The following is a 27,901-nucleotide window of genomic DNA, read 5'->3' on the forward strand; positions in this document are numbered from 1 at the left end:
AATCATCAAGAAAGCATACACAAATTACTGAGAGCGAAAGACGACGCGACGCAACACAACACAATCATCAATCACAACGCACAGCCAATCAGAAGTTTTCTCTGTTCGCGCTCTTTCTCGTGCTTGCATCGCACTGCAGCTAAAAAGCATAAAATCAAGAACACATACTTCGTATTTTCACGAACTCCATGTCCATTTCGTGATGTCATTTGATATCCAAATCAGAACTTGCACAATTGCTTTCTTCTCGTCCGTATTTGTTGATTAATTTGCATGTCCTCATCAACAAACGTGTGAGCAGAAGACTGAAAATGGACGCATTTCCGTTTTAATTAACGTTGTAAATCTATAACGTTGCATCTATTTATTCAGCATTGCTGCATTTGGGAGTCTACCTATGGAGCAGAGCGGAGCTAATGTTGTAAAATAATTTTTTTTGCCATTTTGATAAAGCTTTTTGTGTTCTACAGGAAAAGTCTAGAAAAGTTTGAATAACTTGAGGACGAGAAGACAATGACAGAATTTCATTCAATTTCAGATTTTTGCCATTTGATACATAATGTTTTTAACTCAAAAACAACACATATTTTTTCAGTTTTGCACTTGGCTCTTGGTTAGTTAATCCAAAAATTAAAATTGTGTCCTTATATTCACCCTCATGTAGTTCAACACCTGTAAGACCTTCATTCATCTTCAGAACACAAATTAAGATATTTTTGATGAAATCCATGACTTGTCCTTAGACAGCAATATAATCACCACTTTCAAGGTCCAGAAAGGTACTAAAGACATTGTTAAAACAGTCGACGTGATTGCAGTGGTTCAACCTTAATTTTATGAAGAGATAAGAATACTTTTTGTGCGCAAAAAAAACAAAACAAAATAATGATTTCATTCAACAATCTCTTCTCTTCCCTGTCTTTATCCTTATGTAGTTGCCGCAGTAAGCACAGTGAAGACTTCCGTGTTTACGTCTGAATGCCGGCTCAGTATTGGCCAAAGCTGATCACGTAAGCAGCACGACACATTCCTGTGATGCTGACACAGGAGCTGGCCAATAATGAGCCAATGTTCTGACGTAGAACCTGGAAGCGCTGGACATAAACAACATGTGAGAATGACACAGAAGAGAAGATATTGTCATTATTTTTTTTTTTTTGCGCACAAAAATTATTTTCGTCACTTCATAACATTAAGGTTAAACCACTGCAGTCACCTCAACCGTTTTAACTATGTCTTTAGTAGCTTTCTGGACATATACCTCTCGTATTTCATCAAAAATATCTTAATTTGAGTTCTGAAGATGAACAAAGGTCTTACGGGTGTGGAACGACATGAGGGTGAGTAATTAATAAAATTTGTCCATAACAAATAGTAAACAAGACTTATTATTATTATTATTATTTTTTTCAAAAACTTTCATCTATCCATTTTAATGTGCAAGACTAAGTCATGTATGTTGGTTTTCTTGATAAGTGAAAATACTGGAGATGGTCCTCACTGCAGAACACAAGATCCAGGGGGTGGGGTTGGATAGATCAAACTCCTCCCACTTTACATATCCTTAACGCACCCGACTCCGCCCCCTGGATCTCGAGTGTTCTGCAGTGAGGGGCTACTGTGAATTTGGGACAGAAAAGGGGGTGTTTGTGTGAAACCTGCTTTTGTAATGTCATTTGATGCCGCTAGTGGACTGAAATGACTCCATTCAGCAAATGCTGTTACATACCCTAATGTCTCTTTCTCTCTCAGCATTCCTCTTCTGCACAGAGCTCTAATTAATCCCGAACAGATAATGCGGTGTGCGGCCTTTGTAATTACCACATGAAACTCTTCATTCTCCAATAGTCCGAATTTCATTTTAAATTTAAAAATTGGACCATAATCACAGATGCATATCACCTCTTCATCTTAATTGATAATTACTGCTGTGTTAATTTGCAGCCATCTATTATCACACATGCAGGTAGGGTTTTTATCAGGGGGCTGGGAGATGCAATTGAATCATACTGGAAGACTATTCGTCTAGTTCAGTGATTCTCCTCCTCAGATATGCAGCTAGAGGGAAGTTTCAAAGTTTTAAAATGACAAATATAGTGACTTATTGCTTCAAATGCATATTTATTGAAAATGTGTTATATAAAAGACAACATTTTGTACATATTATTAATGTATACAGTGATACTAGGTGCACAGATCATTCTGTTTTGTAAAAAGTTACATAGGAGGTTCACACGATTATCTCATACTACAATCAATAATACTTTTATTTATCATGTTGCCTGAACTCTGAATACAGAGAGAGTTTTTGTACCAAAATACATGTGAAATCATTAAACATGACTGAAATACTATCAAAAGTAAAGAATCTTAAAACAAACCCTATTTTAGTGGGGTAAAATGGCAGGCAGCCCATTCATAGGTGTGGATTCAGGTGGGAAGCCCAGGAAGACGTGCGGTTCTCATCCTTCCTCTGTGTCAGAGGTTCTTCAGACTCTCCTTTCCTTTTCCTGAAAAACAACCTCTTTTCTTCATCTTCCTCTGTTTGTTTATATGACTTCACATTCAGGACAGTTAGCATGAGTGCTACATTTATTTATTCCAGACTACTAAGATTCTCAGTATGAAATAGTCGTACTTTTCTGTAATGCATGACCAAATCTATGTGTAAAAAAGTAAATATTCTAAGCTGTTGTTCATAGCGACACATTTTGCATCTCATACAGTGGCTTAATATCCTTCCATAATAGAAAAGCTAAATTCAAAAAGAGTATATGGAGTGCTCTAAAATAACGCCCTTTCATCCTTAAACATGCAAGCAGACACACAGTAGTACACATATACCACAGTTTCAAATTGCCATTGCAAAGATTGTACAATAATGTGCCAATAAAAGTGGTGCTGGAATGTGTTTATAACTGGATCTAGCCAATCATCCGAAGGCCAGCATTCATCCTACAGACAAACAGGCATATGGAGGGACCGTCTGAGTGGGACTGAGTTACATATGGATCACTGTCCCTGCAAATGCTGCATCGGGACTCTAAGACGTAGCTTTGGCTATAAAGACGGGATATTACAAAGCAAAATTGTTAGTAAAAACATGTAAACACCTGTCCATAATAGTGGGCGCACTGGTGCTTGCTCTAGAAACGTCGTACACATGGTAAAAAACAAACTGTGAGGTTAAACAGCTGCCGTCATCGGACTCTTCTGTCTCGGGTCAGAGTGTCGTGCTTCTCCGTACGCATAGCGTTCTGGGCTGCTGTTGCGGTAGCCTCCGCGGTTCATGGTGTCGAAGCGAGGGCCTCGGAGGGGTATGGTGGGAGAAGGGGGCACATCCTGCCGAAGGGGGCCTCTCTGCTGTGGAGGAGGGTGATAGAACCCTGAGTCATTCTGCCGAGGGTCTACCGGGTGAGGGTAGTTATCCCTGGGAGGGTAGCTGAGGTGGTAGCCTGACTGTGGGTTCGGGTAGTGCATAGGGTCCCTGTGTCCAGCCCAGGGCTGCACTGGATACTCAATAGGTTCGACTGGTGCTCTTCTGCAAGACAGGAATGTTAAAGGAAATACAGTTAGGATCTGGAAGGAGATGGTCAAGCATGATTTTAGCTGAAAAACCAAAGAGAGATGCTCGCTTAGAAAACATTTTAGCCATATTGGATTATCGGTTTATATAATCAAAAAACAGTAATATTATTACAATCTAAAAACAATTCTATTTTAATTTAATTTCAATTTTTTTTTCTTGTAAATGGCAAAGTTGAATTTTCAGCATCATCAGTGTGGATATTCATCAAAGCGTGGAATTTCTCACTGAAACCACTGTCTACTCATGCTTCTGATCACTTATAGAGGGAAAAGCTGCACATAAAGCCGAGTTCAGACTGCACGATTTTCAAAGTCCGGTCACTGATCTTTTCACACTTGGCCAGCATTCAGTCGCTGCTGTGTTCAAACTGCACGATGGATCGGCGACAGAAGGTTTCACACTGCATGACTTTACAAAAGGAAGAATCGCCGACAACTTTGTCTGGCACGCAAACTACGTTTCACAACCAAACACACGTGAGATGTGACAAGGAAACAACGCGATATCACGCGTGCAAGACCGGAGTTATTATTATTATTATTAAAAACGGTAGCCTGTGCGCTGATTTGCAGCGGAAACAAGAAAAACAAAAGAAGAGCATGGAGGAGGAAATGGTTGAGGAGACTGTGGATTGTGTGTTCTGCAACGAGAGTTGGAGGTAAATAAATAATGTGCTGTTGTTGCAGATGTTCAAGCAAATGTTTGTGCTTTGTTTCTGTTTGATAGAATTTTAATGTTTATCTGAAACGAAGCCATGCTTGCTGATATTTTGGTCTATAACTCCTCCCCGAACTCATTGGCTGTCGGTCATCGCCGATGTAGTTTTCAGTCAGGACACTTTCACACTGCAGGATTTTGAAGCACAGACAGGTCCAGATATTTAGCATGCCAAATATCTCACGGGTGTCGGCGACTCGTCGGCGATTCTCTCAGATCGCGTCTTTGCTCATTCACACTGCGTGATTGTCACTCGCGTGAACGAGCACCGATTTGCCTGTGATTTCGGGCATTTGTCGGCGATTTCTCAAAACCTGTCGGCGAGCCAAAATCGGGCCTAAAATCGTGCAGTCTGAACTCGGCTTAACTGGTGGACTAGGATCAATTTTTCTCCGTAATAATAGCATATTGGCAATTTGGCTAATGATCCAGTGTTTATCTGTGTTAGTGGTCTGGAAAGCATCAAAGGTTTCTATTTACAACGTGCTTTTGCAATCAATCACAGACATGTCTGTTGATTTCTTGAACTCAATGGCCAATCAGAGGTGTTTAAGTTAGAATCCACACACCGCTCAAAGTGACATCCTATAAATTCACTGAGTGATTGTTATTGTCATGTATGCGTGATTTTTTTCCCCTCTCTTTACCCACAAAAAAATTATTTTGTCTCATTTGATTGGGTGTACCAGCCCTCAAACTGAGAGAGCCAAAACCCCCTTGGCCCTTATATACTGTAGCCTCAACACTGCTACCTACTGTATGTAGACAGTAGACCGCCAGTCAGTTCACTAGGAGCTTTAGGAGTTGGATCTGCAGGATGTATACTAAAATGCTGCAGGGATAAGGAGCCTGAGGGCGAACTGATAATACAGTAACCCCTAATCCGACCAGTGGCATTTTGTGGAGAGTGAGAAGGGGTGGAGGGAGAGTGAGTCCCGATATCATGATCCCGTGTTACATGTGCTGAGGCAAGCGTGACATACCAAGGACGTGCAACAGAAACATTTTAACACGTCTCAAGCACATACAACGTCTGGGACAGGGCCCGACATGCGGTCAGGGTCCCTGGAGACAGTAGACAGACGGCCATCTCTGGTTTCCTCACACCGGCTGATTAGGGTATAATCTCCACTGTAAGGCGAGATACTGCGCAATAATTCAGCGTGGATCACCTTTCATAGCACAATTCGCATTTTTCCGGCTCTTGCGCTGCTGTGCCCTGAATGCAGAGTTCCAGAGGCTTTAGCTGGCAGTTACATTACACCTCGGCTGAAAGACAGCCAGATTCAGGCCAATGAGAGCGAGAACGAAAACAAAACCAGACAGAGGGCAGTACAATCGCCCGCTCACGCTGGACTGCTGAATCAGCTGTCTTTCCTTAGTACTTCACTTTTTTTTCAGGATTCTTTGATGATTAGAAAGTTGAAAAGAACAGCATTTATTTGTAACATTATAAATGTCTTTACTGTCACTTTTGATCCACTAATCTAACTTTTGAACGGTAGTGTATATATTTTAGTTTTATATATAATAATATATGTAATGATCAGTACGATCGTCCGCTTTCACTGGAGTGCCGAATCAGCCGTCTTCCTTCCCCTCCTTCCCATTCCCGTCATACCTCAGGCTAGTATCAATGACAGCTTCGGCATGCCAGAAGTCTTAAGGGGCCTGGATCGTTGTGTTTGACTTTCCAGACCATCCCCATTAACTTATTTATGTGTACGACATGTCTGTGAACAAGCTTCCCGTCTGATGGCTCTCTGCAGTATCAATTAGCTACTTTTAGCGCAAGACTGCCTGTGTATGTGTTTCACACATATTGCGTTACTCCAGCTGAATGTGGAAAACATCAGTCTGAATGCCCTTGACGGAAAGCACACTCTTTCGCTGTTGTCTCGCTTCCCACTAAGGGAGGGTTTCCTGAAGACCTGGAGGGCAAGAAAACAGGCATTCCAAAAATCATCAGCATCATCTTAATCTCTCCAAAGCTGTGACCACCCATCCAGCGGGACAACTGGGCGTCTGGATACACGCACTCCCTCCTGACCCTCTCAGTCAGACATTCTCATATCACTGGCTGTGACGTCACAGTCTCAACAGTCTCTGATAAGCAGTGTGTGTATGTGTGTGTTTGCAAATTGGGGGCCAGTGAAGGCCAAAATCATCATTACTGCTGGAGATTATCAGCTTTACCACATGTGGTGGTTGCCTGCACCTGGTTCTGCCAGCTTATCCAAGACCTCATCTCAAGCCCAGAACATTAACAATTAATCTTTCATGTTCTCAAACCTATAGTCCTCCAACAAGCTAATTCAAAACGCAAAGAGCTTATACTTCTGTTCTGGTTTAATCTTTTCTTGATGTTGAGTCCTACAGTTTTGATGAGTCCATAGGGACGGAAGGACACAAGAGGCCTGGTGGGGTGAAGAATGTTCCACTGTGAATACGATCAACAGCTGGGGAAAACAGCGGCACTGTCCATTCACTTTCCATGGACAGTGTACAAAACAGTGCCTGAAACACTTTTCCTTCTCTCTCTCTCTCTCTCAAGTGTAAGGAGGTGCTTAACCTTCAGAAAACATTGATTGCAAACCTCAAAAAAGCTGTTTTATTTCCTATAGGTTTACCCATTTTTGAAAACCTGCTGTAATCCATAAAGAAAATAAAAAAAATATAAAAAAAATAAAACCTTTTTTTAAGAAAAAAGTCAAACCAAAAATTATTCAAAAATTTGATAGATTTTTACTAGTGAGTGCAGAATAGTTCATTTATGTAAGTGAGGATAGCAAAATAAAGTAAACTGTGACATAAAAATTCTTCATACAGTGGACTACCAGTAAAAATAATAAATAATTTGGAACCAACAATTATTCTGACACTTTGACCTGACCATGTTTTGCTTAAGTGTTATCTGACATAATTAAGATTAATTTTTTTCTGACAGTTTTAACTTTTGTCATATTTTATTACCTTTTTTTAAACTACACTAAAAAATGTTTGGTTAAAAACATTGGACAAACAATGGACAAACCCAGCAATTGGGTTGTTTTAACCCAGTGGTTGGGTTAAATGATTGCCCAACATGCTGGGCAGTTTTATTTAACCCAACTACTGATTAAAAATGACTATATGGCTGGCTTAAAATGAATCCAAAATAGGTGAGAAATTAAAAATCAGACACATAATTACTAGAGGCAACAATAATAATCAAAAGGTGTACATTTATTAATAAGCAATTTAATAAATGTTTATTGTTTATTATTCATTATCTTATTAATAAATGCTCATTTATTAAACATATTAATAAATGTTAATTTCCAGCATATTTTGGGTTCATTTTAAGCAAGCAATACAGTAATTTTTATACAACAGCTGAGTTAAATAAAACTACCCAGCATGTTGGGCAAACATTTAACCCAACCACTGGGTTAAAACAACCCGATTGCTGGGTTTGTCCATTTTCAACCCAACTTGGGTTGTTTTTAACCCAGCATTTTTTAGAGTGTATAGTGAATAAACTGTTTTAATGAATGAAATGTTCAATTTTGGTTTGACTGTATATTATATATACATATATAAATTGTAAGTTATAATTAGATTATAGATTCTATATTTTTGTTTTTAAAATATTTACATCTACAATAAAATAAGATAAAAAATAATCAAACAGGTTGTGCTTAAAATGTGACATTTTTGTTTAAAATTAGTTAATATTCTATAGAATTGAAAAAAAAAAAAAAAAAAAAAAAACGATCAGCACTTTAATTGATACAGTCAAGAAGTAGAGACCTATAGTGGAAGAGGCTAAAATCACCATTTTAAAAGACATTTTATGTGTTTAAAACTAGGACGACAATGTGTTCCATATTCCTGTAACGTGTCTACAGTATTATACTGATCCCCCTTCTTTAATTTGACCCCTTATGTCTCTCCCCCAAAAAAGAGAAAGCTGGGAAACCAGGAAGAGGCCTCATGTTATTTGGAACAGGCATGCAGTCTGAGGATCAGTAAACAAGTTAAGAAGTTTAGAAACATTAGACCCGTTCTTTTCTAAGTATCTCATGGCAGTGAATTTAGCATTCAGTCCGTGAAATCCTGATTTTTCGTACTAAATGTGCTACAGTGGTATGTGGCCCACTGGGACACATTTCCCTCCTGGTTTAAAGACTGTGCAACTGCTTTTGGAGCTTGGTAGGGAATTATAAGACATTCTTGATGTGCAGTTATTTAAATGGTTTTGTGGGCTCAACAGCTGGGAGCAGCTGTTTTAAGCACCGTGGACCTTAGTCAGGGTAGATGGCATATTTAATGAATTGAATAAAAATTAAGCTGTGAGGGATAGTACAGGCTGTTCAATAGGACATACTGTGTCAGTGATGGGTCAGCTGGCAAATAAAATATACATAATTAAATGAATAATAATCATTCTTTAGTGGAAAAAAACGACATCGGCATCCACCCTGATTAAGCTCCGCACACACAAAAAAGACAAGGCATTAGAAAAGCTACCACATACAGTACCTACATACATTTTGAGCTTTACAAAACCATTCAGAATGATTATGGCATGATTCTCTTTTGATAGCCACATGGATAAACAGTGCAGACTAAATTAGTCCCCTGGGAAACTCCTGCAACGTAATAGCTAAAAAACGAAATGATCCTCCTTCACCGAATGAACAATGAAAGGTATATTAAAAATCTGACGCCAGTTCTCCATCATGCAGTGAGCAGATGCAGGCAAAATTATATTGTGGGACTGTTTTACCATTACTTTCAAATGGTGATGACAGCCATAAGCCAGCATGTTATACATGGAGGCATCTTCACTTTCTCAGGCTCTTCATATCAGCCAAATTCCAAAGCGAGTAAGAGACTGCTGTCTTCATTTGGGCTTCCTAACCATGTTAAGCACTTATGAAACTTGAGGTAACAAAGTTTCCCTCCTGAAATGAGATTTCATTACCAACTGAATGACTCTTTAATGACAGAGAAACCAAAACAAAAGAGCAATACAGGTAAAGTGAGAAATAATGAATGATAAACGCTTCAGTCGTCCATCACCAAAGAGAAAAGAGGGGAAAAAAACAGAAGGTGCCAGCTGCTCACTCCTCAAACCTTCATCCTGGAACATCAACATTGGCGAATGTTGTCTAGAGAACGTCTGTTTCTCGTTTTTTGGTGTTTCCATTGAGGACTGTCATGTTCTGCTGCCTGAAAAGCTCCTTGCTTGAGGAGTTTGTAGCTGACAATCATTTTTTGACAAGTAAACATTCAAACCAGAGTATCCTAGCTATCCTAGACAGGAGCTGCCCTAAAATAAGTGCCGTGTTTTGGAGATTACATCAGAGCTCCTATAGTGCACCTGGCTGCAGAAGTAACACCGTGGACCATCTGAAGGGCAGGCTGTTTATTCAGCTGCCCTCGGGAATCACGCACCTTACCCTCACACACACAGACACATACACAAACACACGGCCTACTGACCCCCTGGCCGTCATATAACACCGGGTAGGCTCCCACCGAGTCCTGGAAGGATTGTTTGGTTTGAATTCCAGCCTTATATTGGGAGTGGAGAAACTGAAGAAAACATTCAGCTCTCATAACAATCTTGGTGAACAAGATAGGTGTCTATCCATCAGAAATGTTATTGTATGACCTAGAATGTAATTATACAAATTAGGAATGATATTAGATTTATTTTGCCACATCTAATTGAATTTCATCCTTAAATCGACTGCTTTAATAACTGAGGTAACTGAAGCTTCGCATCGCAGATGGCTTTGACAAAAGAGAAGTGAAAATGAGCAACTCTTTTACTCTAACTCTCTTACAACACTCAGCCTTGAGAGTGTGAAATGAATAGGCGTTCGTGTGTATGTGTGAGAACAGTATGAAAGGTATGCGATGGGTGCTACATGTCTTCAAAGATGAGTCAGGTGGTTAAGTGGTCTCATTCTCGTGAAGGCTGAAATAGATCCGTGGATTTTGCAGATCCTGCATCTCAGGCTGAGAATGCCCAAGCACGAATAATACCTCCCTGAAACTGTGCCAAATGCCAAGCTATTCCAAAACCTCAAAGCGAATTCTGAGCGCTGAATGAGTAATGATTGACCGCATTTGCCGCAGCAAGTGAAACCATCAAAAAATTTCCGCCAGCTTCATTTAATCATTAGCCTAATATTCTCCATCTGCTACCTGCCCAGTGTGGTAATGGACGCCGTGGCAGAACGGTGCTAAATGAGGTTTGCTCTGTAGAAGTCATGCTTGCCTGCTTGTCCTGCTATTGGACGTTACACGGTCTGGGCAGAAGCTTGCAGTTTTGCAGCTTATCGGACACCTATGAGCTCACCTGCGGGAGACTCCGAACAGCAATCAGCCATCACGTCTTTTTGATGCCAACGACAATTTACAAACCTGATGCGCCTCACAGGAGGATGCAAATTTCATGAATTTCAGAAGGAGAGGGAAATGAAAACTAGAAAAGGGAAGAAAAAGGAGGAGGGGGGGAAAGTGAGAAATCGGACGACAGGGTGAGGAGGTCCAGCCTAGCGCAGATGGTGGGTGTTGGTTGCCAGGGCAACATTGAACAGGCAGAACAATGGAAATATGGCAGTATTTTCTGAGCTCTCATCAAATGTAACCTTCTTCCCTCATCACAAACTCTTTTCTGGCATTTGCAACATTGCAACTGACAGCTTGCTGGCTTGTCTAAAAGATACGAGAACAATTTACTGACATTTGTACAAACTGCTTCAACAGAGTCTTTCCTAAGGTTCGACAACAGCCGATTTTGCACACATTTAGACTGCAAAGAAGACACGCTAAGAGGTCTTCTAACACAGAACATTCATGATAAACAATGAGACCATTGGGACCGATCTAAAGAGGTCTGGGAAGGCCCACCACCAGAAAATCCAAAGAGTGCGGGACTAGGGGAGAGATTCAGTGGGGGTGTTTCTTATCTTTTTGAGAAAGGAATTGGTTAGTCTTAAAGGGTTAGTTCACCCAAAAATGAAAATTCTGTCATTTATTACTCACCCTCATGTTCCACACCTGTAAGACCTTCGTTCATCTTTGGAACACAAATTAAGATATTTTTGAAGCAGGCCTCAACATATGATGTGATATTCATGCGATATTCAACAATATCTAGTGATGGCCGATTTCAAAACACTGCTTCATGAAGCTTCGAAGCTTTACGAATCTTTTGTTTCAAATCAGTGGTTCTGATCGCATATCAAAATGTCAGAGTCACGTGAACTATTGAAATTTCAAAACGCTTATGACGTAACGAAGCCTCGTTTACTGAAATCAAGTGATTTTTGCGCTCCGAACCACTTATTCGAAACAAAAGATTCATAAAGCTTCATGAAGCAGTGTTTTGAAATCGCCCATTACTAGATATTGTTGAATAAAGTCATTCTTTTGTTTGTTTTTGGTGCACAAAAAGTATTTTCGTCACTTCATAACATTAAGGTTGAACCACTGTAGTCACATGGACTATTTTAAATATGTTTTTAGTACCTTTTTGGGCATTGAAAAAGAAAATGATCTGGCAGTGCAGGCCTCACTGAGCCATCGGATTTTATCAAAAATATCTTATTTTGTCTTTAGGGCTGCACGATATATCGCATGAGATTGTTAAGCGCATTTGGTCAGTAAAGCCGGTTCCCTGATTACCACTAAATCGCCATCACCTGCTTTCAAATGGAGCAGCATTTAATAGACCGAGCCGTAGTTCACTGATAAGCCACGCAATATCACGTTCATTATCGAAGGCGATTAATCTGCGATATGAACGCGATATTGCGTGGCTTATCAGTGATCTACGGCTCTGTCTATTAAATGCTGCTCCATTTGAAAGCAGGTGATGGCGATTTAGCGGTAATCAGGGAACCGACTTTACTGACAAAATGCGCGTGACAATCGCATGCGATATATCGTGCAGCCCTATTTGTGTTCTGAAGGTCTTACGGGTGTAGAACGACATGAGGGGGAGTAATAAATGACTGAATTTTCATTTTTGGGTGAACTAACCCTTTAAAGTGAAAGATAGGATGAGAAAGAATGAGTGATTGTGATTGATTTGTGCACTAAAGAACAGCTCCAAAAATGTACCTCTTGACCAGAGTTCATGGAGATGGGCCACCATCTGTGCATTCTTCACCCAATTATCACTAAAACGGTCCAATGAAAGCCCTAACACAATGAAACACAACTTTGACTTGCCCAGTTAATCCAATAATCTGGAGGCAGGTGGCGAATGGACCTTCTGATTGGCTGACCTCGAGCTGAGAACACTAGGTAATGAGTGGGTGTATCAATGCACTAATGGTTATAATTAGACACACACGGCGGAGCTGCACGCTCTTGCGACGAGGCCAACCTTCAGCTGACTGCAAAAACCAGCGACCTCAGTGTGGGCCGGACACAGATTTGAAACTCTTCCAGTTTGGGATGGTGTAATAATGAAAGCGAGGGTCTGCCACAGGAGTTTTTGGCCAAGGTTTGGCCCTTTTTTTTGTGTCAACATAAAAAAACACATAGTACCCAAATGGATATAGTAGTCACTTTGAACAGAGGTGATGAGCGTTATTTAGAAAGGAAATGGCTTTGAAAGTAGACCCCAGGGTGGTTGATACTAAAATCTGTTGTGATAAGCCATTTTGGAGGAGTGAAATCTTAGTTCACCCATGTAATGATGCTGCAGGGAAAATGATAAATACTTTATAAGTGTTTTAGCATTTTATTTCAATTCAATGAGTGCTATTAAAATGCCTCGCCAACACTTTTAAAAGTTCATCACTTGCAAGTTTTAGATTTCTTAATGTGTCTCATTTGTTATCGGTTATCCGTTTATAGTCTTCTGCAATCATGTGATGACAGATCCACACTTACATGTGCCAAACTCATAAACCGTGACCCTCACACTAACACCAGCGCTGTTTACACAGACCAGAGAGGGCAAACAGGCTGTGGACATTACGAGCCAACATTCACGCCTGTGCGATTGCCTGTTTGTTTGCGCTGGCCGTCGTGGTCGGTCAGGCTCAGCAAACACGGAAAGACGTGATTGAGGCCGATAGAAACAACGGAAGAGACAGAAAGAGGCAGCTGTAACTTTAGGCGGCTCCAAAAATGTGCTCTGTGATCGGGTTACAGAGCTGCGACCGCATGGCCGTCTCCCTGGAGAGGATCAGGTGAATTCCCAGGATAGGAGGGCCTCAGAAGGCAGACACTCCAGATTTAATTATACGCATTAAAGAGGATTATTCAGCACTGCATGAGAGAGACAGATGACTACCTGCTCTCCCCCTCTCTTCCTTCCCGTCTTCTACTTTTCTAGCTTCCAATCTCTCTCCGATTTGTCACGAAGGATGCGGGATTAATGAGTGGATGTTCTTACCTAGGCAGAGAGGCGTACTGTCGCTCGGCATCCTCGTAGCGTGGTGTCAGTCTGGGGTCAGGGTTTCTTACTGGCATCTGATAAATGTCAAGAAAAGAGCAGAGTGAAAATGAGAAGAAGAGTTTTACATGACACATATTAAATTAGACTGCAATAAAGCTACTGTGGTATATGTATTGGGGTGTGGCAGTGTCAACAGGGCAGCATATACTCAAAGCATGTTGTACACAATGTTTCAATGCGAGCAATTGCCGACATAATCAAATCAATATCAAACATAAAAGTAGCTGCTAATTCTAAAAATATCGCAACACACAACACTGGAATGCATTTTAAATAGTTGACCATGATTTAAACATCACATTGAACATTGCTCTACTCTTGATCGCCACACTATATTTTAACTTATATATATATATATATATATATATATATATATATATATTTATATATTAGGGGTGTAACGATATATCGCAGTACGATATTTCGCGATGCAAAAATGTTACGATATGTATCGTAGAGTGATGTCGATATTTTTACGTTATGACGGCAGTCTAATCTTATTGGTTGAGCTGCCGACGTGACCTACTCTGCAACATGGAGGTGGCAGTGAGAGAAGCCGGGTTGTCACCGCATATAAGGGTGTGTCTCAATCAGCTCTCTAGTTCAATAAGTGTTTCACGCACACATTGAATCTTGCAAGCAGGTTTAAACGTTTCTCACATCAGTCGCTTGCTTGGTCATGTGAAAAAATTCATGGCTTTCTTTCATCGGAGTGCCACAGCAACAGCAGTGCTCACAGAAAAGCAAAAGAGGCTTGCGATGCTTTGCTTTAAGAAGTTAGGGGCCGTTCACATAATTGCGTCTTTTCCGCGTTCAAGTCAGTTATTTCAAATGTAGCCACGCGGCAGGCACACTCATAATGGAAGCAACGTGGTCGCGACGCGCATGCGGTGCGTTTTCCAGGGAAATTGAGATGAAAAATTCAACTTTTCAGAATGCCTCAAGCACACCGCAGGCCATGTGACATGAACCAACCGATCAGCTTCGGCCTTTCCGTAACAAAACATCAAAACCTCAGCCGAACAGCTGATCATAGCTGGACAGAGTGGTTTTTATATCTTATCTCGATAAATATATCTAGTAGTAAAGCTAATGCAAGGGCTAGAAATCAATTTATCCTTTGCTGAAACTTCCTGATCTTCTTGGCGAGCGCAGTTCATGGTTGCATAGCAACAACAGACGCCACTGGAGCGCAAGCGCTTTGGAAAGGAGAAGCGGTGCGGCTGTGCCTTCCACGCGTTTTAGACGCGATATGAGAACGGTCCCTTAGGATTCTTAATTCTAAGTTCATGTTAAATGTAAATTTTTTTCAGTGACAGACAGACCTATTCAGCTGTTAATTTGAATACAGAAGGTTTTTATTAAACCTGAAATGTGATCTTGTATGTACAACAAAGAAAAGTATTGAAATTTGTTAATGTTTTTAAAATAAATTAAACAAATTCAAATAAGATTTTGTTCAAAATATCGTGATGCGTATGGCATCGTTAACTCTGTATATATATATATATATATATATATATATATATATATATATATATATATATAAGGAAATTATACTGGTTTGGTAAGAAGATTGCATTTGTTTGATAAACAATACAGTAAAAACAGCAATATTGTAAAAACAAAAAATACAATTTAAAATGACTTTTTCATTTCATTTATATATTTTAATATATTACAATATATTTCAAAATATTTTATATTTATCTTTGTGATGGCAAAGCTGAATTTTCACCAGCCTCTACTCCAGTCTTCAGTGCACATGATCCTTCAGAAATCATTCTAATATGCTGATTTGCTGCTCAACATTTCTTATTATTATCAATCGTGAAAACGATGCTTAATGTTTATGTGCAAACAGTGATGCATTGTTTTTCAGGATTATTTGATGCGTACCCTAGTGAAAATGAATCTACCAAAATGCATTTAAAATACATTTATTTTATGCTAAGTATACTACAAATGTACATATTTATGCACTTAATATAAATACCCTGTACTTTTGGTATACTAAATTGACATATTTAAAGTCTGCTAAATTGGAACAACTAATTTTATACTTCATGCACTTTGTTTATCCCGAAGTAATGCTGAGATCCAACTAAAGATATACGTAAGCATATTTGATTGTGCTAAAATTGAACTATTGCAAGTATACGTTAGGCAAACTGTAAATATTTTGCATTTAAAGAGTGATCATACTATCCTTACTAATAGTGATATTAAAACACATTTTTGGCTTAATATTAAGAAATGTGCATTGTGCAATAAAGAAGTACTCCAAATAAATTGTAATTATAATATTTCTATCAGTAAGTCTCAAGTGATATCAGTAAATATGTTAATGGATTTGTAGTATACTTTTTCTTTTTTTTCTTTTTCTTTTTCAATAGGGTAGGAAGAACATAATTTATTTAAATAGACAATTAAAATTTTATATCATTATTTGTCTTCACCATCACTCAATTTAATGCATCCTTGTTAAATAGAACTAGAAGAACTAAACCCATAATTAGACAGATGTAACAGCCTGTAATGAAACTAAACTGATTAAACAAAAATATGTGGGCAATTTTGGCCCCCACATTTAAAATACCTGTGGCATTTTTGCCATGATCCCTGGTTAATTTCTTAACTTGGTGTGAGGACACCTACTCCACCTAGGTCATGTCGCATTACTGTAGACTTCATTGTAAAGCATGAATTATCATGCGAGCGACTCATTCAAAGCCACATTCTAGACCAGCGCTGGCCCCGTCACTCTCTCTACATTCATCACAGAGTCACCTTCCCCCTGAAATACCTGCTGTGCCCTGTAATCAAGCCATGAAAGGCAGTGTGAGTTGCTCACAAAGGCTGCTTATTGGGGGATTTAGTACTGGGAGTCTTGGGGAGGGGGTAAAAAGCCAGATCCCAGATTATGTTTCCAAAAACAGGATGAAGACTAGGAGTCCTCCAACCCTCCTGGACTAAGCCTGACTCAAGCTCAAGGAAGAGCCAGATTAACTGTGCGCATTACATTAGCAAGATGAGCAATCTCTTAAAAGACCGGCTAAACCTCCCCTCATTCAGCATGCAGATTTGGGAGTATCTCCTGTTTCCTTCCTCTAAAGACCAACGCTTTCAACGGGATTTGCTCGCACTATTTGCAAGCATGCCCGTACAAAACATTCAGAAGCAGCATCTTCATTTCGGTGAGACTTAGTCTTCTTGTCCTTCTTCACCCGAAAAAGCAAAAAGATGACAGAGGATTGGAACTGTGAGAATTGTACCCTGACACATATAGGCAACTTAATAAATTATAAATACTGACATATAATCCATGAGGAAATTATTCCAGTAGATTTAGCAGGGCCTGACAGATGAAGGTTGGGGCCATTATGGAAAACTGGCTGCTTTTCCGAGGGCAATATGTGTGAAATTGTGTCATCTGTCTCAATGAGCTGATTTTAAATACACAGCTCGCCGTGCCACCACCTCTCTCTCCACCGTCCTCATAACGGCTGCCCTCCTGCCTGCATATTAGCCACATTTTTTCTCTCGGCTTTAAAGAAACTGAAATGTCTTCAGGGCTTCAATATATATGATGAAAGGACAGGCACACATTACCTGGAAAAAAAGGATAGTTGAGAGAGGGGTCAGAATGGAAGTGCTTCTGAATGAAAGAGGAAATGTTCTCTGTTTCAAACAGACTCGCTTTATCTTTGCCTCTCCTTCACGCATGCAATGAACTCCATGAGTAACCGAAGTGGGCTTCTTTGAATGCTGATGATGGTGGAGATTATCATCATGTCCCTGGAGGGTTAAAGAGGAGAACTTATCTCCAAATGGAGCAGATATCACTATTCGACACGGTAGAAATACAGACCTTGGTGTTTAAAGTTCAATATTCTTTATAAGGATCCTTCCCCAACAGGCATTGGTATCTGACTGGATCTGTTCTGCTGTAATGATGGCAGTGATTTGCTTCATTATTTAGCTGTGCCCTCGCATTCACACCATGTTGCTAACTGTGTCCACACTCTGCCCTCTCACCATCTGTGCTTTCAACTCTGATTGAAGCTGCCAATCCATGCTGACCGAAAACCAGCCAATCAGGAAAAAAAGGACAAACTAAGGAGCATGAAAGGAACACCCCATAACCCTGAAGCTAATAACAGTGCATATGAGAATAAACGCACCTTTCCAGAGACCTAGCCTGTGGCCAAAAAGGAGACCAAGAGATCAATGATTACTTCCCTCATTTAAGGGCTGATCAGATACAGAAGTGGTGTGGTACAGCGGTTAAAGCCGGTAACTGGAAGGTTGCTGATTTGATCGGAGCAAGAAGTGAGTCATCACTACTTTGCCCGAGGAGGTTTATAACACCTGGAGAGAGATATCTGTTAGCATTCCCATTCTTCTCAATGACACTTGCTCGGCTGAAAACAAGTGATTTCAAATCTGCCATCTTTCCTCATGGCCACAAAAGCATTTGAGCCAATCACCTGAGCTGCAAATGTCATATGACTAATCAATTTAGAGCCCTGGGAAATTTACAGCATTACAACACTGATTGGCTGAAAGGTAACATAAAATTGTGCACAGTATCATATCCTTTACAAGTGACTATTCTGAACTGTGATATGAAAGGAAGCCACTTAAAGAGATAGTTCAACCAAAAATGAAAATTCTGGCATCATTTACTCACCCTTAGGTTGTTCAAAATCTGTATGAATATCTTTCTGCTGCTTAACACAAAAGAAGATATTTTGAAGAAACAGTTGATGAAAAAAGAACAGTATGAAAAAAAAATACTATGGAAGTCAATGGTAACTGTTTGGTCGACACTCTTTAAAATATCTTCTTTTTTTGTTCAGCAGAAGACATAAATTCATACAGTTTTGGAACAACTTGAGGGTGAGTAAATGAGACAATGTTAATTTTTGGTTGAACTAAGGGATAGTTGAATTAAATCCATTTCCTGCTTTTAAGAGACTTCAACAGAAAAGAACACTGGTAAAACATTTGCTATACAACAGAAACATGGGTTTCAGAAGCTAATTTCCAATGGCTAAAAAAGAATGGAAAAAGATGCTAAGAATCTAACAATGGAAAAAAAAGACTAATGAGAACATATTAATCAGCAAAATTTTGACCCCTGGAGTTTCCCCCCAGATTGCTCTAGGGGGAAAATGTCCCTGTAATAAGTTCATGATGAAAATCTTGGGTTGAAATCACTATCCTAACTATCCTGAAACCTTAAAAGAGACTCTACATAAGAAGCGCACAGGAGAAACAACTTACGCACACAATCATGTCTTTGTCGTGCATCCAAACACAGTCATCGCATATACAGTTGATTTTAACAAAGCTTAGTGTTAGCATGTTGCTAAACTGTTGCAACTGCACACTACACATAAATATTAGGTCTGATTTAAATTAGATTAGGGCTATTTTTATTGATGCTTTGTAGGACTGAATTAAAGTATCGATAATTATCGATATTTCCCTAGAGTTTGTCTTCCATTTCGGATTTTTATTGAGCTAATAAGTATCTAACTCCACGGCAAAATAATCAAATAAACTGACAAACTGGTTAAATTTTCATGTATCTGTGAAAACCCTTTTCTGACATGTATATATGAGTAGGTGTGTATGACTAAGTTATTTGTCATTGTGTGTGTGTGTGTGTGTAGGCACAGAGGCCAATGTTTGTGTGGGGTGTGTGTGTGTGTGTGTTTGCTCAGGGGGCACCACAGGTCTCTCTCTGGAGAGGGTGTATTCATCCCTCCGCTCTGAGCTGCACAGGGCTCATGCATATGTAAAACGCAGATTTCATCAGTCTGATTTTACAGTTCACTGCGGGCTAGGTAAACAAATGAATGTGAGAAGGGGAGAGGTGGAGGATGGTGTGCTGGAAGGGCAGGGTGGGGTGTGGTGACTCACATCCTCAAACAGGCATCACCCTAGGCCTCATTAGAGTCACCTCACCTGCAGGCGCCACTAAAGAAATCTCTTGATCTGACCGTGCAAACTCTAACCCTCGACATTATCGAGAGTTTGCTCAAGCCGGACAAATTCGCAGGGCTGGAAATGGCACTTGTTAAATGTTAATAACTCATAAATGAGTTTATTCATGAAGAAACCTTTAGTGGTACAGATTAATCTGTCCTTTTCACGCTCTCCTAACTGACGCTGAACAAAATACGCTGTGTGATCAGCCTCCTTAAATGCTAGGTACATACTATCAATACATTCGACTTGTGCTAACACAAGTCATACACGTCTGGTGGCACATAATGATTGATAAAGAATGTTAAATATAAAACAAAGCATACCTGGTCTATGTGAAATTGTAAGGTTCAAGGCATATGCATCTAAAATCTATGACCTGGTAAGTTGTGCATCTATTTTGTTTTTGCAAGTTATTTGCAGATGTTCGTTTCAGAAGGTATATAAATAGCAGACATTCAGCTTCAGGAAACAGATGCAGTGGTTATTTAAAAAAAAAAAAAAGGTTTTACTAGATACACTCAACAGTGTTCGGCAGCAGCGTCAGTTTATCTGCTTCAAAAACAGCAATGTCATGTAGCTTTTATGTTGCTAAACTATTTTACTGATAAAATCATCAGAGCAGCGCTGACAACTCGTTTCTGTGTGAGCGTGTGACCGTACTGCATTTGTGCGCGTTTGAGTAGAAGAGCGGAAGAAAGACAGTATGTGCTTTCTGTGCATAATAGCATAATTTTGAGGCAAAAACAGAAATAATTTTTATCCTATTGTTTACCATTTTTATTTGCTTGATCAGTGTCGTGGTTTTGGTTCTTTTTCAGTTGTAGTAACTTTGAAATAACTGAAATCATTTGGAAAAATTATATGGACATGTAATGCATTCAAGACCTGCCTGGAACTACTTTAGCTGTGCGTTTCCCTGAAAATAATTGCACTCTTTAGAACGTTGTGTGGTCCGATCCAACAGACGAGCTACTGTAGCTCATATTGCTCAAGAAGTTAATGCTGGTTCTGACAGAAAGGTGTCAGAATACACAGTGCATCACAGTTTGTTGCGTATGGGGCTGCATAGCCGCAGACCAGTCAGACCATGCTGACCACTGTCCACCACCGAAAGTGCCAACAGTGGGCACGTGAGAATCAGAACTGGACCACAGGGCAATGAAAGAAGGTGGATTGGTCTGATGAATCATGTTTTATTTTACATCACGTGGATGGCCGGGTACATGTGCGTTGCTTACTAGGGGAACACATGGCACCAGGATGCACTATGGGAAGAAGTCAAGCTGGCGGAGGCAGTGTGATGCTTTGGGCAATGTTCTGCTGGGAAACATTGGGTTCTGCCATCCATGTGGATGTTACTTTGACACGTACCACCTACCTAAGCATTGTTGCAGACCATGCACACCCTTTCATGGAAACAGTATTCCCTGGTGGCTGTGGCCTCTTTCAGCAGGATAATGCGCCCTGCCATAAAGCAAAAATGGTTCAGGAATGGTTTGAGGAGCACAACAACGAGTTTGAGGTGTTGATTGGCCTCCAAATTCCCCAGATCTCAATCCAATCAAGCATCAAGTCCGATCCATGGAGGCTCCACCTCGCAACTTACAGGACTTAAAGGACCTGCTGCTAACATCTTGGTGTCAGATACCACAACACACCTTCAGGGGTCTAGAAGAGTCCATGCCTCGATGGGTCAGGGCTGTTTTGGCAGCAAAAGGAGAACCAACACAATATTAGGAAGGTAGTCATAATGTTATGCCTGATCAGTGTTTAACACACACAGTGAAAAACAGTGAGTTAAACTGATTGTTGAGTGTTATGAAAACTTTTGTTGTCTGCAGATTCCACAAATATCAATTAATGCACAAGTTCTTACTAAATCCATGAGAAAAGCATTGATTGCACAAATAAATATGCACAGTTGTTGATTTTTTTCAAACCACATCTATTTAAACAAAGACAACCCTAACCCTATAAGGCTCACAACCCTGACTTTATCCCGCATGATCCTGCAAGCATCATCCAGCAAGTCATTGCCAGGCTTCTAATCACTTGTAGCTTTCATAATTCTCCTCAAAATTCTCAAAAAATATTTTAGTCTCATCTTAACAAGACATCAAAAAGTGTGGAAAGTGTGTCATGACAGTAAAAAAATCGCCAGCAGATTGTTCAAGAATCTGTCCCCTGCAGTACTCGACCTGGGGTGACGACGGGCAGCAATAAACACTGTAGCGTCTGACTGACAGACACGCTGGGTGATGTGTGTCAGAGCTAAGCTTCGTAATGAAGGCCATTGGGATGGCATGGTGGGAGAGCAGGCCGGTGCTGTATCCTCCATCCTACTCGTCCCCGCTCCTTCAAAGCTAATGGCCTACAGAAAGCCATTTCACGGCGTGCCGAGCAGAGGAGAGGAGAGATGAGAGGGTAATTCAGGCGGAAGAGACTGACACAGCCAGTCGTAAAGCGTCCTCCCCATCACTTCGTACACTGCACAATCCGTGAGCCATCAGCACCATTACCTGGACCTCCGTTCGCCCCAGCCCACCCGTGCTGAAACTTATTTTGACGTATTCATCCCTGACACAAGACTAAAAATGGCAGGCCCTCGTCTTTAAAGTCAACATGAAATGACGTTAAATTTAGTGCTAGAGCAACTTTTGGCAAGACTTAAGAAAAGCTGCATTACCTATAAAACGACACGTAGATAGCCATTTGCCAACTGATATTCATTTATACCTCGGTTATGTTTGCTGAAAAAAAAGTTTTTCCAGAGGTGGAGCAAGCAATGTGTTAATATTTTTTTTGTTTTGTTTTGCATGGAATGATATGCAAAATATTGTACACATGCATTTAAGTGAGTAAATAGTTTATTATTATTTTTTTACATTGACTTCAATATGTGGCTTATGACAGTATATTGTAGATGACTTTAGAAAACAGAAAGTGTGCTGGGCTCTATAGGTAGAGACTGTTTGAAATGCTCTAAGAGTAAGGCTGGAGAATATGCTGATATTTTTTGACAGGACATATTTAATCTGAGACATGCTGATCTGTCATGTGAAGGACTGGAGCGATATTAATATCTGCATTGATAAATAGGCTCCATTACTCCATCACGTTCAGCACTCATAAAACACAGTCAGCGACGGGCAACATAAAAAGTCTGGCGAAGAAAAAAACCACACTGCAGACAGCTAATAACATCCAGCTCCTTTGCAATTTGTTAAAATCTGGCTTTCGCTTTGCAAAACGACAAGCTGTGGTGAAAAATGAAAAGCCCAGAATTTGGGCTACTTTTCCAGCTGACTCAAGTATTTCGTCATTCATCAGCGGCCTGTGCACAAAGTGCATCTCTGCCAGTCATTACTTAGGCTCAGACATCTGATCACTTCCTCTAAAGGACATGAATAACCAGACATGTCAATTCTAACCGAAGGGCGATCATTTATTCCTCTGAGCTGGTCATATGAATACTGACAGCGCTCCAAACACGCACCGCTTCCTTCTGGGAGTACGGGAGGGAGATGAGCAGAGAAGGATATGTCTCAATCTGTGATTGTACATGAGAACAGAGTCGGATCTGGCATAATGATGCATGCATAACCAAAGCCCTCACTGGAACAGACTGGTTCCCTTGGGCTGGAGTGGCGGAGCTGGCCCTCTCAGTATGTGCTTAGCAAGGGAGAAAGCCTGGGTTAGGTTCACGATCAATAGCAAAAAGGAAATCAATGGTAAATTACCTTAAATTTATAAAAAGGCCTGTCATCTTTACTCACCCTCATGTCTTTCCAAACATGTAGGATCTTCTGCAGAATATAAAAGAAGGTATTTTGGAAACCAAACAGTTTTGGTTAGCACTGATTTCCACTGTGTGGTCAAAAACCTTTCAAAATATCTACTATTAATATTACTATTACTAATATTACTAAAATATTACTAGGTTTGGATCAACGTGAATAAATGATAAAATAATTTTTACATAATTATCTCTTTAAATAGTTATTTCACCCAAAAATTAAAATTCTGTCATTAATTACTCAACCTCATGTCATTCCAAACCTTGTAAGTCTTTCGTTCATCTTCGGAATACAAATGAAGATCTTTTTTTTTTTTTTATGAAATCTGAGAGATTTCGGTCTCTCCACTGACAGCTATGCAACTACCACTTTATTGCTTAAAGTTCATAAAGAGATTGTAAAACTAATCCATATGAATTGAGTGGTTTAGTGCAAAAAAAGAGACGATCACTTTATATGATGAACATATTTAATTTAGGCTTTTATTCACACATAAACATTCATCAGCGCACAGATCAGTTACTTTTATGAATTAATATGTTAATAATTTTATGAATCAATATGTCATTACTTTTATATTTAATATGATTAGGAAGGGCTTTTATTTCAAATAAAAGTTGTTCTTTTGAACTTTCTATTCACCACAGAATCCTGATTTTTTCAAGAAAATATTAAGCAGCACAACTTAAGCAGATTTCAACATCGATAATAAAAAGAAATGTTTCTCGACCTCTAAATCAGCATATTAGAATGATTTCTGAAGGATCATGTGACACTGAAGACTGGAGTAATGATACTGAAAATTTAGCTTTAACATCACATAAATAATTTACATTCAAACTGTTTTTACTGTATATTTGATCAAATAATTGTAGCCTTGGTGAGCAAAAGAGACTTTTAATGAAAAAACATGAAAAACTCCTACTGATCCCAAACTTTTGAACGCAAATGTAAATGTATATGCAAATTTAAAAAGAAGAACAATGACATGCAATACTGTTTGTTAATGATTGATTGTGTTACTGAGAAGTTTTTAAATTGGGGGTCTCATGATTGGCGATTGTTTGGTTGGCAGAACACTCGGTCTGTAAAAGTCAAAAACTCCTTCAAACTCCAGAACCGTTTGGCCTGAAAAAGTGTAATCTCAAACACCAATCTCTCTCCACACACACTCCAACGCATCCACCCACATCCAATCAGCCAAAACCACAGGCCCTCTTCTGACTGTTAATTGAGTTTAGCCAAAGTGCTGCCATTGCACAAGTGATGTGAGTTATAGATTATAAGAACCTCTCACACGGCCATTGATTCCACACAGGGTAAACGGCCCAGCGCAGGGCCAGAGAGAGCTGATGTGAGCTGAACGCTGCTCTGAGGATCTCTGCCATTTAATTAAGAGGAGGAGAAGGTCAAGGGGCAGGTGTGCATCTACAGCGCTAATGCAGTGAGGTGAATATGTTTAAGGCATGTTCATGAATTAAAAGAGATAACAGAAATGTTACACTGCTCATAATGCATGCTGGAACTGGAGTTGAGCTGCAAAATGATCACGTTCTAAAATAACGGTCGCCTTAAAATACTCAGGCCCCATTTACACTAGCGCAGTTTTAAAACGCATACGTTTTGCTATGGTTACGGCTGTCGTTTACACTATGCCGAAAACGCTGCATTGCCTATTTTAGTTTGAAAATGGCAGGGTTGCGTTTCAAAATGAGACTTTTGAAAACGATGGCGTGGCTGCCCATGTCCACTCTGCGTGTCCTTGACGACAGTGTAAACAATAACATGGAGACTGAACTGCAATCTTTGCAGGCTTTGTTGTCATTTTTAGCAACCATTGTGCAGTTAATCTCTGCATTTTTTAATACTGCAGCTACCTACATGTGCAAGAGGCAACTGTTTACACTTGTACACGCATACCCAGTGTGCATGAACGGTCATTTGACAGGCGTTTTCGGCTGTGTAGTGTAGACGGAGATCGATTCTGAAACGTTTTGGAAACGCCAGTGTAGATGAGGATCGTTTTCATTTTAAAACGCTGTTTTAAAGCGAAAACGCATTAGTGTAAATGGGGCCTCACTCTGGGGGGTCAGCTAGAATATTTTAAACTTATGCGTGAAAAGGTTAAAGTCTGAACATATTCTAAAGCACTGGGATCGTATACTTGGTGAGACTGTAAATGGTTACAGAAACTGGGCATCCTACACTAAATGTTGAGGATCAACCACTACTAGACTTTCAAGCCACTCCAAAAACAACAAACTCACGCAGAAACTTTCGGTTCGAGGCTAAGAGTTGCATGACAAATGAAAACACAATGCATTCTGAAATCAGCTCAAAAAATCAAACATCATCTGACTGGATGAAATCATGATCTGTGTCCATCATACACTATACGATTTTGGTCAAATCCAATTTGTAGGCTCTGAATTTTGACCACCAGCATCAGCTTGAACAGACTGCAAATCAAGGCAAATGCCTGTGCAAAAATTAGTGAAGTGTATTCTAGCCTTTGGAGTTTTTTTCTTAAAAATGTTACATTTCTTTAAAAACCATGTTCTTTGAATTCCAGACACAATGTGTAAACCAAAAAATAACATTGTAAAGACACCATGTCCTCAATTTTGACACAGAAATGTCAATGTGAAGGCAAACGTGACACGTTGAGTGGAAACGCTAGAACTCCACCTGAAGCAACCTCCTCGGCTATGATGGAGGAATTACTCACTACGTGCATTCATGTGGAAGAACTTGGGAGGAACCATGACAAACTGTCTATAGTACTCAAGACGACCTGTGATTCTTCACTGGAAAACTCACTTGCACCTATCCGAAAAGCTCTGGAACTCATTAATACAACTTTGGAGTCATGTAGCGTCTGGAGTCTGTGCGGTAACTGCTAGGTCATGGCCCCGAAAGCTGTCATATTTGTCATATTTATAGGCACCATATTTTATTTAAGAGATGCATAATGATCACATTCGAGTGAATAACAACCTAAATTTTGGTCTTTACATTCCACAAAGCTATCGTATGACTTCACATGAGATTCGAGTTGTATAGACTGCTTTTATGTTGTGTTCATAGTGCTCTTTTGTTTTGCATATAATAATGTTACACAATTAATATGATTAAAGATGAGAGAATATTCATAGATTGCCCTGTCTAGGCATCCAACTAGACAAGCATTTCCCACATGCAATTTTCTCAGCATTGGAAAAATAAACCTCATGTAGGGCAGCTGAATGCTTTTTTTTATTTTTTTTTTTATCAGCAGTTGAATCTCAATCGTGAATGCAGCTCTTGTTATTCAAAATCCAGCATTACGAGGTCACGGAGCGTTTTAGATAAGGCTGATAAAATGGAGCTGGTGACTCAAGCGGCAAGCAGCTTTTGGAACAAAAGTAGCCTTCCTGTGGCTGTGTCAGCCTAGGTCAATCTCTATGTAAAGAGCACCTGGCCCTTAAAAACGCACAATGTGAAACACATACAATGCTAATTCAAGACTAATTCAAGTAAGGTCCTAAATGGTGTGGCATTCCTGTCTGTCTTCAGTAAGAGGAATGATAATTTTTGTGTTTGACCTTTGGTCTTTCTCAGCTCTCTCTCGCTCTCATTCGATCGGCATCAGCAACACTCAAACTCGTTCGAAATGTCACGAGGCAAAAGAAGAAAAACAAACTCATTCATTCAAGTCCACTTCTATCTGCTGCTCTCCTTTACTGCAGTAATTGCTGTGGCTTGTGAAAAGCCATCAGTTTCCAACCCTAATTAGTGAAGGCTCTTAACAAAGTCTCTCCAGCCGTCCCTGAATGCCGTTCCCGCTGGCAGCCACTGTGACGGCCAATAGACTCTTACCCGGCAACAAAAAGATCTATTTGATAGCTTTAATTTTTCATAATTTTCTCTAATGAGGGTGCATTGATTTTAACTAGGACATGAACGCTGCGAGGGGAGAGCGGGAGCTAACGCAGTGACTCCTCGCGCTCGCTCCTCTGAGAATCCATCAGTAGAGCTCAGCATTTTGTTGTATATGCACTATTTCGTGACTTAGTTTCATTTGTTTTGGTTGCAATGAACAAACTTCTGCGACTTTACATCTTCTTTTTAACGTAAAACTGTTGTGTGTTTGTTTGCATATCATCTTGAGAGAGTGTTTTCTATATTTCTATTCTATATTATGCTCTAGTTTGTTTTGAAAGGAATAGTTCACACACAAACACACACACACACACACACACACACAAAAAAAATCATCATTTACTTCATGTTATTTCAAACCTGTATGATTTTCTTTCTTTTTTTGGAAAACAAAAAGAGATA

The 27,901-nt window shown here is 39.8% G+C and overlaps 1 protein-coding gene across 3 annotated transcripts in view; it reads right to left on the reverse strand.

Annotated features, from left to right (window-relative positions):
- Positions 1–2,112: 2,112 nt before the first annotated feature.
- The window catches only part of pard3bb (par-3 family cell polarity regulator beta b), a 433,139-nt gene continuing 407,350 nt past the window's right edge, over positions 2,113–27,901 (reverse strand). For all 3 annotated transcript variants that reach the window (XM_067410020.1, XM_067410021.1, XM_067410022.1), the window contains 2 exons: positions 13,719–13,795; positions 2,113–3,541 (listed from right to left, as the gene is read on the reverse strand). In XM_067410020.1, the coding sequence (XP_067266121.1) occupies positions 3,187–3,541; positions 13,719–13,795 (432 nt within the window). In that variant the 3' untranslated portion in view covers positions 2,113–3,186. The remainder of the gene's footprint in view (positions 3,542–13,718; positions 13,796–27,901) is intronic.

This window comes from Chanodichthys erythropterus, chromosome 14, assembly GCF_024489055.1.
Source record: "Chanodichthys erythropterus isolate Z2021 chromosome 14, ASM2448905v1, whole genome shotgun sequence".
NCBI classification, from domain to species: Eukaryota; Metazoa; Chordata; class Actinopteri; order Cypriniformes; family Xenocyprididae; genus Chanodichthys; species Chanodichthys erythropterus.